This window comes from Channa argus, chromosome 20 (genome assembly GCF_033026475.1).
Source record: "Channa argus isolate prfri chromosome 20, Channa argus male v1.0, whole genome shotgun sequence".
In the NCBI taxonomy this organism is placed as follows: Eukaryota; Metazoa; Chordata; class Actinopteri; order Anabantiformes; family Channidae; genus Channa; species Channa argus.
The window spans coordinates 15,119,085-15,132,814 of NC_090216.1; the positions used below are offsets into that span (position 1 = coordinate 15,119,085).

General features: G+C 39.9%; 1 protein-coding gene across 2 annotated transcripts in view; it reads right to left on the bottom strand.

Moving 5' to 3' along the window:
* The window catches only part of antxr1c (ANTXR cell adhesion molecule 1c), a 33,749-nt gene that overhangs the window by 11,695 nt on the left and 8,324 nt on the right, over positions 1 to 13,730 (bottom strand). Inside the window, exons 2-13 of one of the 2 annotated variants that reach the window (XM_067487715.1) lie at positions 13,221 to 13,292; positions 11,910 to 11,981; positions 8,841 to 8,922; positions 8,683 to 8,713; positions 8,510 to 8,583; positions 8,304 to 8,372; positions 7,551 to 7,631; positions 6,674 to 6,734; positions 5,845 to 5,943; positions 5,556 to 5,625; positions 2,035 to 2,113; positions 166 to 261 (exon numbers count right to left, since the gene is read on the bottom strand). In XM_067487715.1, coding sequence (XP_067343816.1) covers positions 166 to 261; positions 2,035 to 2,113; positions 5,556 to 5,625; positions 5,845 to 5,943; positions 6,674 to 6,734; positions 7,551 to 7,631; positions 8,304 to 8,372; positions 8,510 to 8,583; positions 8,683 to 8,713; positions 8,841 to 8,922; positions 11,910 to 11,981; positions 13,221 to 13,292 — 886 coding nt within the window. Of the gene's footprint in view, positions 1 to 165; positions 262 to 977; positions 1,922 to 2,034; positions 2,114 to 5,555; positions 5,626 to 5,844; positions 5,944 to 6,673; positions 6,735 to 7,550; positions 7,632 to 8,303; positions 8,373 to 8,509; positions 8,584 to 8,682; positions 8,714 to 8,840; positions 8,923 to 11,909; positions 11,982 to 13,220; positions 13,293 to 13,730 lie in introns of those variants that run through there. The other variant, XM_067487716.1, reaches the window with a different exon arrangement.

Consider the following 13,730-nt stretch of genomic DNA (forward strand, 5'->3'; position numbering starts at 1 on the left):
GAGCTGGAGTCAAGTTTAGCTTGTCACAAACACATAAATCACATCACCTTTACACTGCTGACTCACACAGGAGCTTTATGAAGCTTTTTGTCTGCGATTGTTGGCCCTTTAAAGGTTTTGATGTCAGTGTTTTCTTTTTTTATAATCGACGACTTCTTTTCTTACCACAGTGCAGCAGAGAGGCCAGAACCACCAGAGGAAGAGCAGGGCCAGCAGGAGGACCAACACCAGCAGCGTGATCAGGAGAATGGTGCCATCAAACTGCAGAGCAGACACGCAGAACAGCTGTATATCAGCACCACATGTTGAGTAGGTTCCTGTTTTACCCTTACTGCAACTACTTCCTAAAACCATATTTAGGTAGCCAGATATTTAATGGACAAAAGTGAGATATGAATCGAGATATGAATTCCTTGGTAGAGGGAAGCTGAGAAGTGGTACTAACTTGTGTACTTTTATATTTTAGACCATCTGCTGTTTCACATTAGCAACACATGTACAACTAATACAACGTGGTGTATTGTTCTGTTTGCATTAATGCATCAATAAATCTAATCTAACCATATAATTTAGGTGATTTATGTGTCAATGGGCCATTTTGAATGATGAGTATTTTTACTTTCAATGCTTTGAATGCTTTAATTAAGCCATTTGGTTTTCACTCGCACATTTTAGTTGACACTGTGGTGCTACTTTTATTTAAGTAAAAGATCTCAGAATGTGTTCCAGTACTGGAAGAATTGGAAGTAACACATAGTGCTGCAGTCATAGCACAGGCAGTAGCAGTGGTTGCAATAAAAAGAAAAGAAATAATAGTAACCGTGTAGTACTAATACATGTACATGCAGCAGTAAGAGCCGTAGTGATAACAGTATAATCATAGATGCAATTGAATGGATTTGTCACGGTTAATATTCACGTTATGTTTCTGTTGATGACAGTGGTTGATGTCGGCTGCGTGATCCCTGAATGAATCCATCAGCTACGTCGCTCAGTCTCATAATAAGAAGCCGTGCAGGCTTCTGTGATGCAAACATGGATCACATTACAGGCCTTAGATCAGGCTCACATGTGGTCAGACTTTCCTCTATCTATCTTGTGGCAAAGACATGAGAGGATTTATCTGAATCAGCAGTTGGGTCTGTCACAGTAAACACTGCACTAGAACTAGGTTATTATTTCTCAGAAATCTCCCAGTTGGATGGTTTGAGTTTTTCTGTTACTGTAACCAGTTGACAGGTGTTGACCAGAGTCACGCATCTCAAGTTGTCGTGCCTCCTCAAGCTTGCTGTGCCTACAGCCTATATGGTTTAGTTTAGTGGCAAGAGGCGGCTAATTGCAATGGTATGTGTAACCGAGCTCTGTATATCATCAACCACAACACAGCCCGTTGAATTCACAGTGTTTTCGTGGATATGACGTCACATGGACTAAGGGGGAAACATCTTCAAAGGGCGTATTTCTTTTTGGCTTGGTGGGAATCTGCCATGGCCCCAGGCCCATATGTTCCAACATACGTGTTTTATTTGGTTCAATTGCTTTAAATTGCATCTTAAATGCATCTTGCGTAATCTTGGTTTTGAGGGAATGAAGCTCCATCCTGCTTTTCCCTGAACTTTTTTGGGGGAGGGGGGTCTATACTAAGGAGTGCTGTGATTTATGTTTAGAAAAAAGGGGATAATTGAGCAAGGAAAGTGCAAAAAAGCAATACAACAGAAGATGGGACGAGACAGAGGACTGGGGAGGACAAGAAAATTTGAAATAATAGGGGAAAAATCTTTAAAGGTTGTTAAGTGTTTTCTTAATCTTAAGTGTAAACTGGAGACTCTGTCCAAACCCTTTCTTTTATATTCCATCTTCATTAGTGTTGCTCTGCTCCTTAAAGATGTTTGGACTGTTTAAGCTAGGGATATTTTAAAGCCTATAGAGAAAGGGTTAATTAAGATCTGTTAATAAGTGATCGACCACACACTTAAGTACAAGTTGTTGAACTTAAGCAGATTAAAGGCATGAATGAACAGAGACTGTACTTACACACTCTGTGGTGGTGATGTGCACATTGCTGCTGATGAAAGACAGACCATCATTCATGCTCACTTGAAGATAAATCACCCTGAAACAAAACAACAGACACACAAAGAACAAGTGAGTGTCTCAGCATGAGGATGAAACGCTAGGCCAGTTTGGAGCAGTTTATTTACTCTGAAGTGTTTCCTCCTTTCATTCAGTCCGTTGGATGGAGATGATGTCACTTGAACTTCGGTTCACACCAAATAACACCACTAACCAGCCACAGACTTCTTTAGTAATAAGAATGAGATTCAAACCAACAGGAAACAATCACAAAAAACACAAGGGATTCTGAACAGGAGGGGACAGAGTTTCAATTTAGGAAGAATGTGACAACTACAAGGATGCTCAAGTCCAGCTTTTCTTTTAAGTTTACAAAAAACGTAGCACCTGCCAAAATCTCAAACCTGGCAGGAGGACATGTTACTAAATCTCTGTCCAATAACACTTGTTTACGAGTGTCCCATTACTTGTACTTAAGCAATTTGAACCCAGGTGAACCCAGCCTTTCCACTGTGATTTAAAAAAAAAAAAAAGAAAACTCACATTGTAGGTGTGATAAGATGCTGAGGTGAAATTGCACAGAATGAAAAGTTGCCAAGTCAGAGTTTTTGTTTTTGTGATTAGGGGCAGGTTGTGTATTTTTCCGAGACGGGACACCATCCAACTTTTCTGGAATGAAAACAATCTCTAACCCATGACTCCGTTAATGCAGTCAGTGATCCTTACATGGAGCTGAAATGCCTCCCTTTCGTGACACAAATAATTGCGCAATAAATGAGAAAACACTCCTAGGATCCAAGTCCTGTCAATGCTTTGGAACAACAAGAGTCTTTCTAGATGTTTTGAATCCATCTTTTCCCTTCCTCCTGTGAACGGTGAAAAACAATTCTGAGAATTTCATGTGACCTCCTCCCTTTCTAGTTCACGTCTTAAAAATATGGAGACGAAAGTTTTGCCATTATTTTCAACATTTTCACCAATATTCTGTCCACTATAGATTCATTTCAATACACCTTATCTAAACATAGTATTTCCTATGGAAATATATACTATTTTCCATGTTGGGCAAAAAGTGGAGGTCCAAAAAAGGCTTTTTTACACAGACAGTACTTTAGTAGAATTAAATCAAAGTTGAATTTGTTAGTTTTTGAAAATAGACTAATAAATATTGCCAGCAATATAATTTAATCTCTTACTCAGCTTGCTTTCAAAATGTTCAGGGTGTGGCTCATGAAAAGGCCAATTAATAATAATTATTATTTTTTTCTACAATTAAGAAGAGAGAAGAGAAGAAGAGAAGAGAAAGGGCAAGAATTAAAACCAATCGGTTTGAATTTAAGGATGTGTAGAAGAAACAAAGCAGCGGGGAGGAAATGTTTGTAGAACACTGTGTCCAACAGTTGTCAAACAAGGAAATGAAACAGTCTGAGCAGATGGTTCAAGCATGGACACACACACACACATTTACACAACTAAAAAAGTTCATCTGACACCTGCAGCCTCAGGAAGTGTGGGACCCTTTGCAATAAAACACTTTATCAAGTAGAATGGCAGCTTGCATTTCCATCTTGAGTGTCCAAACATAGATGATATGATGACACCAGTCTACATAAGAATATAGACCAGAAAGCGATGCATCAGTAATTAAGATCTGCGTTTACATATAAAATATCACACATTTTGCCAAAGATAAACCAGTTTCATGATATTAAAACCGACAATTGATCCGAACACAAACTTCATTAGCGGATCAGTTTAAACCCTCGTTGAAAGGTTTTGCTGAGAATCTGGCTGCATACAAACACACAGCCATGAACTTGAAATACCAGGCTAGCTGCTACATGGCTTTGATCAGCTGAATGTGGACAAGGAGAGTGGAAGTCTGACAGGAGATAAAAGAGGGAGTTTCTGTCGTACGTAGACAAATGAAAGACAGATACAGACAGATACAGTACAAAGAGGAGAATGAACAGATGGGCTAGTTGGGAATGTAGTGAGGGAGCTTAAGTGTTAAGCTGGGTTGGAAATTTCTAGAAAACAGAACAAACACACAAAGGCAAAAGCGAAGTCACTTAATGAGATGTTTGAGTAAGACAAAGGCACATGATAAGCCCTTAGTATTATGACCTCCACTACCAAAGTATTGACAAAGGATTCCGAGTTTGAGTGACTAGTCCAGGTTGTTTAAATCTTTCCCTGCTGCTGCACCACTGCCAGGCCATTTATTAACTAAATGACTTCAGACCTTTATGGGAGACCAAAATGAAGGAATTGTAACATAATTACAGGAGTACGCCATCAATACAGCTACTGTTAAGTTTCAAGGAACCATGCAGAGTTTTAAACATTCTCTCTTCTCTGCTCTGTCTAGAGTTTATGTTTAAAGTTCTTAACCACTGTCTACGAAACCTTAAATTCTGTGGCCTGCTGTACTTTTCTTCTTATAAAAGACTTAGGTTAGAGAGGTTTGTGGATTGTTAATGTTGGATTATAGTCAGGCTTAAAAAGGAGAATACAGCTGATGCAGAACAATTCAGACTGGGTTACACCAGAAAAGTGTGTAACCGTCACGGGGTGAATGTTCAAGTAAACTAACCTTCACCTTGTCACCTTCTTCTTTTTTACCCAGTAAACCAGAAAACGCTGAAGTGATACGATTGAAACCGACTATGTATTTATTAATATGTCAATAGACCGGATCCTGATGTCATCCATACAACCAACTATATTCAGATCTGCTAATATCATGTTATAATTCTGTTCACCGTCAACAACCTGTTTTCAGCCTGTTGAGTCTCACTTTGAAACGGGTCCTTGAATGCTCAAGTCTGCTGACTTGACTATGCCCTTTAAAGCTGCAGTGTTTTATTTTACAGTCATTTGGTGGCACGGGGGCAACATTTTGGGTCATTAGTGTCTGAAAAAGTTCACCATGGTCATGTGTTTTAGCTCTGCATGGTTTATATGCTCACCAGTTCTCTGTGGGTTTTGTCTTTTGGCAATATAACATTTGTCAAAAAATCCACAAAAAAATCAAAATAAACCGTTTTTGTTAATTCAAATTAAAACCATTACCTTACCAAGTCATCAGGTTAGCTGTATTATATTGTTTTCTTTCTGGCCCTGACTTGTCGGTTTTAACTGTACTGTTCTAACTGTGGACAGAAGCAGGATAAATGCATGACGGCTACAGACAGCCCTATATTTTAGCAAGCTGTACTGGGATTTAGAAAAGAAGAATGTGACCACAGACAGGGATCATAAAAAGAGCTAATGTAGTGCAGACATCCGATGGTGTGGGCATATTCACTTATTTTTATATACATGCCTTTGTGTTTTGAGGTAAGCTACACAACATGTCTCTGGCACATCACTGGTGAAGATCTAAGAGATGAAATAAAAGCCCTTTTCTTGAGATGAAATTCAAAGAAGATCTTTTGAGAACAAATGAAATAATAAAGCCATCACAAACAGAAACTTACTTCCCAACTTCATTGATGACAGGAGCTGGACACAGTAAATATGTGTCTTCTACTTCACTTGGCTTTTCATCTAGAAGTCAAAGACAAACCTTGATAAATGGAAAACCACAGATACAGTATAATGTGGGCAGGTAATTAAAAGAGCTTCAAAATGTCCATTTAAATAAGACAATTTCCTGCTATAAAATCCAGTGTATGTTTTTGTCTTGCATGAGTCACCTTTTCACATTTTTTTTAAATAACCAGTTATATTTTCAAAGGTATCAATCAAAAGCGTTTGTCTACTCACTGACTGTGACGGTATCGTTGATTTTGAAGCTGCAGAGCACCTGGTTGATGTTTCTGGCATGTAGAAAACCGTTTCCTTTCACCACCACTTGGAAAGACTCTGTTTACACAGCCCATATTGGCATTAATGCAGTTTTGACATGTGATAATGAAACTCCAAGCAAAACTACATGATAGATATGATATGAGAAGCTCATTTTCATGTTTACTTTTACTACAAAGTTATATTTTACACCCATCGTGGTCACAATGACTAAAGTCCTAAAAAATGCTATTTTTTTAAAACAGGGATTCTTCTTATTTCTAAACCCACATAAATCTGCACCATAATAGGCCTATTTGAAAGATTATTATCTAGATGTAATACTAGAGCAGTGAGGTAGTTTCCTTTTTGAATGATGAAAGCTATTCACTGCCTAATAAAAGGCAAAAGCAGATGTGAAAAATTCCTTCTGCTTTTGCCAAAATGGTTAATTAATTCATGCTTTTATGTCCAAATTTGTGGCTTTTAACGCCCATAATCTTTGTCTTGGCTGGACACTAAAGGACTCTGTCTATTGCACATCTTAGCTGCAGCCATGGTCAATCCTTTCTAATATGAATTAAAATTTTATTCCCACTGTGGTCCCGGTAGATTTTCTCTAAGTGACCTTGTTGCCCATATATGGTGGTTTTCAGTCTGGGATCGTCATTAGTGAAGTAAAAGGAAAAGAGACACCAAGTAATGCACAGGTCAAAAAAAAATTAAAAATGACGAGAGGCTGGCATCAGTGTTTATAACTCAGGAAGGACCCAGTTCAGTTAGTGTGTAAGTGCTTCTTGTTCCCCACCTCCTGCACAGACACTGGAGGGCTCAGCTGCCAATATTTCAATGCAGGATTTCTTGATGATCTGGAGCAGAAACAAAGACAAAATGGTGTTTGTCTACGGATGACAGTGTTAACCATCTGCTTGTAACTGGAAGAAAGATGACACTGGAAAAAGAGCCAAGATATCTATCTACGTATCTAAAAATGTTGTAGGGCTCTCTAAGAAGTAATAATAATATAAGTAATAATACAGTATTATTGTGGGTCTCACTCTCAAAAACTCATCAGTTGTTCATAACAACCGACTGTAAAAAAAACTATCACAAGAGAAAAAAGGAAGAGCATTTCCTTTATGCACTTTATTGTAAAATGTAATAGCTGCACGGTGTCATGTCATGTTTGTCATCTTGGCTACTATCACTTCATTATATTTGCAATGGGTCGTAAGACTCTTTTATTCGTAATGTTAAAATTAAAACTGTGTGTAAAATGTATGTTAAGTCTACTAAAGACAGTATATGGAGCAAACATTTATAAAGAATTGAGCATCGTGAGAATTGTTTGACAGGCTTTGATGGCTGTGGAATAGAAACAAGAGAGGAAATGTGCTGCTGTCTGAATATGTGAGGCCTTTATGAGCCTAGTGTTCACAGAGTGTTGAATCTGTCTGCTGCATAGTAAAAAGCTTAGTAAACTAACTGGACTGGCACCAACAAATATTCCTGTTAGCAAAGTTGAGTGACTTCTGCATAACACTCTTCTAGTTTCAGTTTGTACATATCGAATTGGACTAATACAGAGCCCATCTGTGTTATATATAGCTGGCATCTGCACAGCCGGCCTGTTTGTCCGCTCGAGCTACAGGACTGTTTCCCTGCACAGAGCAATGATTATTTACCGAGTCAATGACTCCCCGCAGGGCATGGAAGCCTCCCAACACAGGAAACACATGCTCGATGGTGTCTGCAATGGTGGCCAGCTGGAGCCGTAGAAGTAGAGACAAAGGTGTACATGGAGAAGAGAAGGAGGTAAGCAACAAAAGAAGAATGAATTTGCAAAATACCACCGTTTTTCTCTAAATGTGAAAAGAAAGGAACCTCTAAGATTAACAGCAGACACTAAATACTGTACGAGTGCGTGTATAGTACTCTCTCATTCACTTTAACACATGATACACAATCAGGTAGTGGGTCCATTGACATTCTAATGGGGTTTGAACCACACTTGAAACTAAACATGTCTGGTCACTTACACACACGTCCTTAAACTCTAACATCAACGTCTGTCAATGTAAATACAAGGACCTAATTCTTCTGCTGTTCGTCATGTTGAAGCTAATTGTTCAAGATAAATAAATTCACAGATGTTTCTCTGGTCCATCCATGTGTTTGTTGGCATCTGCACTGGCAGCTCAGGGTTTAATTTTAAGTTAAATTGCACATGAGGACACAGAATACACACTACGGACTGTGGAAGTTACAGCATTTTGGATCTTTTACCATCTCTGGATTGACAATCATGTAACTAACAGTGGCTTTTGATGATCATTACAATAAAGTTTAGGAAATTATTTTCTTTCAAACCAAATGCGTAACATGTTTGTGTGCCTAAACCTGCCCAGTATAGCTTTGAACACTGACATGGGTATTACCTGTGTCTCATTAAAGTCTTTAACACCAACACAGTACACGATAGCTCCAAGAGACCTTGCTTTCTCCGCCTGTTGGAAAGACAGGGGAATAAATCCATTACTACAAGAAAAATGTCATTTAAGACCATATTTTGGTCTCAAAAGCAGCCATGTGACTTTGGCCACAGAGGTTTAGGAACTAGTCCCCAGTGCGTATGTGTTGCTACCTCTTGCTGTGCAGTCTCGAGCTGATGTTCCTGCAGTTCCCCATCTGTCAGAGCAATAATTACGCTTGCTGGGCCTGGGAAATAAAAAAATGAAATAAAAGACATATAGTCATGTTCTAACTTCCAACATAATGTAATTTAGATTATATGCAAATTAATAATTCAAAACTCACCAAAGTTCTCTCTTCGTATCTGCTCGTTTGCCTTCAAAAGATATTTACCAAGGCCTCACATTAAAAAAAGGACCTGAGTACACTTCACGATTTACTTTTAGCTACAATACATTTGATATATAAATACAAATATCATACAAATGACAACAAGGCCTTACCTTCTCCAGTCCAAGGTGCATGAATGTGTCTCCTCCAGGAATTTCTTTGTGCAGAGCGTTTAGACCTTTCCTGATGTCCACTCTGCACAGAGGAAAGAACACACAGACCCCGCAAAGTTGTCTTATTTATCATCTGCTCTATTATGGAAACCAATTAACCTGTATAAATGCCAGTATTGGAAAGTAGGATCAATGCAACCGCAAGGGGACACAAGCCAGTGTCTTCTTGTGCCAGTCCCAAGTCTGCATAAATGCAGAGGGTTGTGTCAGGAAGGGCATCCGACGTTAAACACATGCCAAATTAAAAATGCGAATCATGACTTTCACACTGAAAATGACTCCCGTATCGGCCCAGGTTAACAACAACCGCAACTAGTTCTGTTGACCTACAGGGTACCGGTGGAAATTGGACTACTGTTGGTTGAAGAAGGAGAGGAGGAAGGTGTGTTCGTTGGCAGAGAGAGAAGAGGAAACCTAAGAATGTATGACTGACAGTAGAGACATTGAAGGTTGGGACTATGACAGGGAAGGCTAGAGAGTTTATTGACATGATGCAGAGAAGGAAGGTGGACATGCTGTGTGTCCAGGAGACCAGGTGGAAAGGTAGCAAGGCTAGAAGCTTAGGAGCAGGGTTCAAGTTGTTCTACCATGGGTCAGATAGGAAGAGAAATACAGTAGGAGTTATCCTGAAAGAGGAATTTGTGAGGAATGTTCTAGAGGTGAAAAGAGTATCAGGTTAGTGGTTATGCCCCACAGAAAGGCAGTTGGTCCTGATGACATACCTGTGGAGGTATGGAAGTGTCTATGAGAGGTGGCAGTAGAGTTTCTGACTAGTTTGTTTAACAAGATCTTGGAGAGTGAGAGGATGCAGAGGACTGGAGGAGAAGTGTACTGGTGCCCATATTTAAGAACAAGGGAGATGTGCAGAGCTGTGACAACTACAGAGGAATAAAACTGATGAGCCAAACAATGAAGTTGTGGGAAAGAGTAGTGGAAGCTCGGCTTCTCTCCATTGGCTTCCCATAAAATCTAAAATAGAATTCCTCCTTACATCCAAAGCTCTTAATGGTCAAGCTCCAACATACTTAAAAGATCTCATAGTACTGTATTACCCGATTAGACCACTTCAATCCCAGAATACAGGCCTACGGTTGGTTCCCAGGGTTTGCAAAAGTACAATGGGAGACAGAGCCTTTACTTATCAAGCCCCTCTTCTTTGGAATCAGCTTCCAATCCAGATTCGGGGGGCAGACACCCTCTCTACTTTAAAGACTAGGCTTAAAACCTTCCTCTTTGATAAAGCTTATAGTTAAAACTGCTCTGTCAACGTGAACTAGCACCTAATAAAGATGCTATAGGTTTAGAGTGTTGGGGGACAAGTGCAATGAGCTCCTCTTCTTACTCTCTATACATTTATTTGTCACCTCTGCATGCTATTGTGTCTTCTCTCTCCCTTAGATGTCCTTCTCCCCCTCTGTCTCCCTCTCCCTGTCCCTTGCTGCAGGTGTCCCCGGCTTTGGAGCTGTGTTTTCAGTGTGCAGCTACTCATCCTACCAACCTGTATAAGGTTTTGTTGTTGCTTTTTGTTGTTCTTTTCTTTTCCCTCTTCAATTTCCACTCACACCAACCGGTCAAGGCAGATGGACATCCACCCTGAGCCTGGTTCTGCTGGAGGTTTCTTCCATTAAAGGGAGTCTTTCCTCTCCACAGTTGCCTAGGGCTTGCTCAAGGGGGATTTGTTGGGTTGCCTGTAAATACTTGTGTAGTCTGGACTTTATTATGTAAAGTGCCTTGAGATGACTTTGTTGTAAATTGGCGCTATATAAATAAAGCTGAATTGAAATTGAATTGAATTAAGGGCAGAGGTGAGCAATTGTGAGCAGCAATATGGTTTCATGCCTAGAAAGAGTCCAACAGATGCAGTATTTGCTTTGAGGATGCTGATGGAGAAGTACAGAGAAGGTCAGAGGGAGTAGCATTGTGTCTTTGTAGATTTAGAGAAAGCGTGGAGGGAGCAGAGGTGAAGAAGGTGCAGGACTTTAAGTACTTAGGGTCAACGGTTCAGAGCAACGGACAGTGTGGAAAAGAGGTGAAGAGGTGAGTGCAGGCAGGTTGGAACAGGTGGAGAAAAGTGTCAGGTGTGTTGTGTGATAAAAGATTATCAGCAAGAATGAAAGTACAGGTGTTCAAGACGGTGGTGAGACCAGAGATGCTGTTCGGCTTAGAGACAGTGGCACTGAAGAAAATACAGGAGGCAGAGCTGGAGGTAGCAGAGCTTAAGATGTTGAGGTTCTCTTTGGGAGGGACGAGGATGAACAGGATCAGGAATGAGGACATCAGAGGGACAGCTCATGTTAGATGTTTTGGAGATAAAGTCAGAGAGGCCTGATTGAGGTGGTTTGGACATGTTCAGAGGAGAAACTGTGAATATATTGGTACAAGGATGCTGACGATGGAGCTGCCAGGCAGGAGGTCTAGAGGAAGAACAAAGAGGAGATTTATGGATGTAGTGAGAGAGGTCATGAAGTTAGTTGGTGTGAGAGAAGAGGATGCAGAGGGTTAGAGTCGCTGTGGCGACCCCTGAAAGGGAAGAGCCAAGAGGAAAAGAAGAAGTGGAAAGTAGAATCACTCAAAAACTGCACTTTGGATGTATTTTGTAGTATTGCGTTTTGCCATCTTTCACCTCAGACTTTTCCTGTAGTGCAGGATGGTCCATTCACATTGGCAAAATTAAGGATCTGAATACTTGTTTCAACGCTAATTACTAAACCTGGAAACATCTCTGTCGAAAATAAAAACCAAGGTTACGCAACAGTTCATAGTAAGTTGTAGAAATATTTGCAACAACAACCACATGGTGATACGAGCCAATTAAAGATCATCTGCTTTCAGTCTGGTTTAGTGATCTATGTTTACAACCCATTGTTTTTCTTGTGTAATAGCACTTTGCACTATAATAACATTTACTTGAAAACAAATTCATCTTCTTTCAGTCAGTTGCACTTAATGACATAATATGTCAATGAATTGGATTATGCAACAGATTGTATCAGCATTGAGAAATCCTACCTGTTTTCGGTCAGTTTCAGGATGGTGGATGCTCTGGAGGAGAATGTTATGAAGGACATCCTCAGCATAGGACTGGAACAGAAACAAAGAAACAAACAACCCAAACAAATTAACATTGGATCTCATTAATTTTTTTGCATTTTAAATGTATGTAATAGGTACATGCCACAGACTGATTGTAACTACTAAAGGTAGAATTTAGAAGCATTTGCCTGCAGGCTGTTTATTTCTACATCATCTGAGATTAATCTGAAACACTTTGTCAATGATTTATTTTTGTAGTAAGTGACATATAAAGCAGTTATGTAAGTGACATAACTGCTTTAATTCCATGAAAGTAATAAAATCAACAACATAAAAGTCTTTTTATGAACACAATAGATATCTCAACTCCCTGACATGATGCATTGGTGTTTGCTGACGTACTGGATTTGAACACTGTGTGCATGACAATAACTTCGATGTTAATCTTCAAAATATGTCACAGAAACTTCAGATTTGGTTATTTGTGTTTATTGGAGTAAAATAAACTATCTTTGGAGAGGAATTACATGCATGTAAACAAGCGTAACCATATCTGAAGCCAAACGTGTGTTGTGCTGTGAGAGAAAGTAAGTCGTTGCAGATTTGCACTGTTTAAAATGCTCCCTTTAATGTTCAAAGCTCAATCTTTGATGGCATTTGAAACTTTGCTTTGACTTAACCACAAAGCCCCAGGTGTTGTGGTGGCCTTCAAGCAGCGCTGACAACAAAACAGAGCCACCCACAAACTGAAGGACAGATGTGGCCTTTTGTTGAAATATCAAAATGTACCACATTTACTTTTCCCGTCGCATTAAAATGTGAATGATATTGACAGGATGTTAATTTGCAGAATATGTAAATGCACATGGCAACTATCAGATGACTACAACTGATCTGGAAAAATGATGAAGTTGAAAAGATTGTGTTATTGTTTCCAGCCTGCAATCACTGCTGGTTACCCTACTGACATCAGCCCAGCCACTGCAGAGAGACAGCAAAAAATCGGCCTGGACACTGACAGACTTAGCATATGGCCAGTTGTGGCTGTAGGGTTAGGACCTGATTTTACTTCACAGGGATTCCTGTTGCGTAAAGTGTGGGTTTCTCATTAGTGATCTACATCCTGGGGCTTCAGGAAGTCCAGTACAGAGAGGCTGTTTTCTGTTTTAAGAGACTTGCAGTCATTTGTGAAACCTTTCCAATGTTACAGTATTGAGTTAGTTCCGCTTTTTACTTTGGACTTTAATTGTGTTTGCAGACAGTCCATGTTAACAAAGTAGGACTTACCTTTTGAATTTCTCAGCTAAATTTTCCACAAAGTAGTAGATTTCCTCCCAGTGATTCTTCACACTCCCAGACCTAAGAGAGGTGAACATTTTTTCAAAACTTTTATGTAAAACAGTACTGTACAATAAATGATTAGGCTACACTGCACACCGGGACCCAGTAAGTGGACTGGGATAAAAGGAGCGGGTGGTGTGGTTGGTTGCTTATTTAGCTCTCCCCCCATATCCTGAATGAGTCCCTGTGGGCTGAGGAAATAGGTCCTGGTCTCCCCTGGTTAACCTCCATAAAACTGGACTATGGCAAAAAAACTCCCTATGGTATTACCTTCATTTCCTCCGGGGAGACTGTGTGTCTGTGTAGCAATTTTATTAAGTGTGAGCATTAAGACAGAGGGCTTCTGGCCTGATATGACCAGTCCTCAGGTCATCCCTTAGGTAACGAGGGAGCCAGAGAGATGACACATGGGGAATAAGCTAATTGACCGTAGTAAAACTGGAGGTCTGGTTAGAG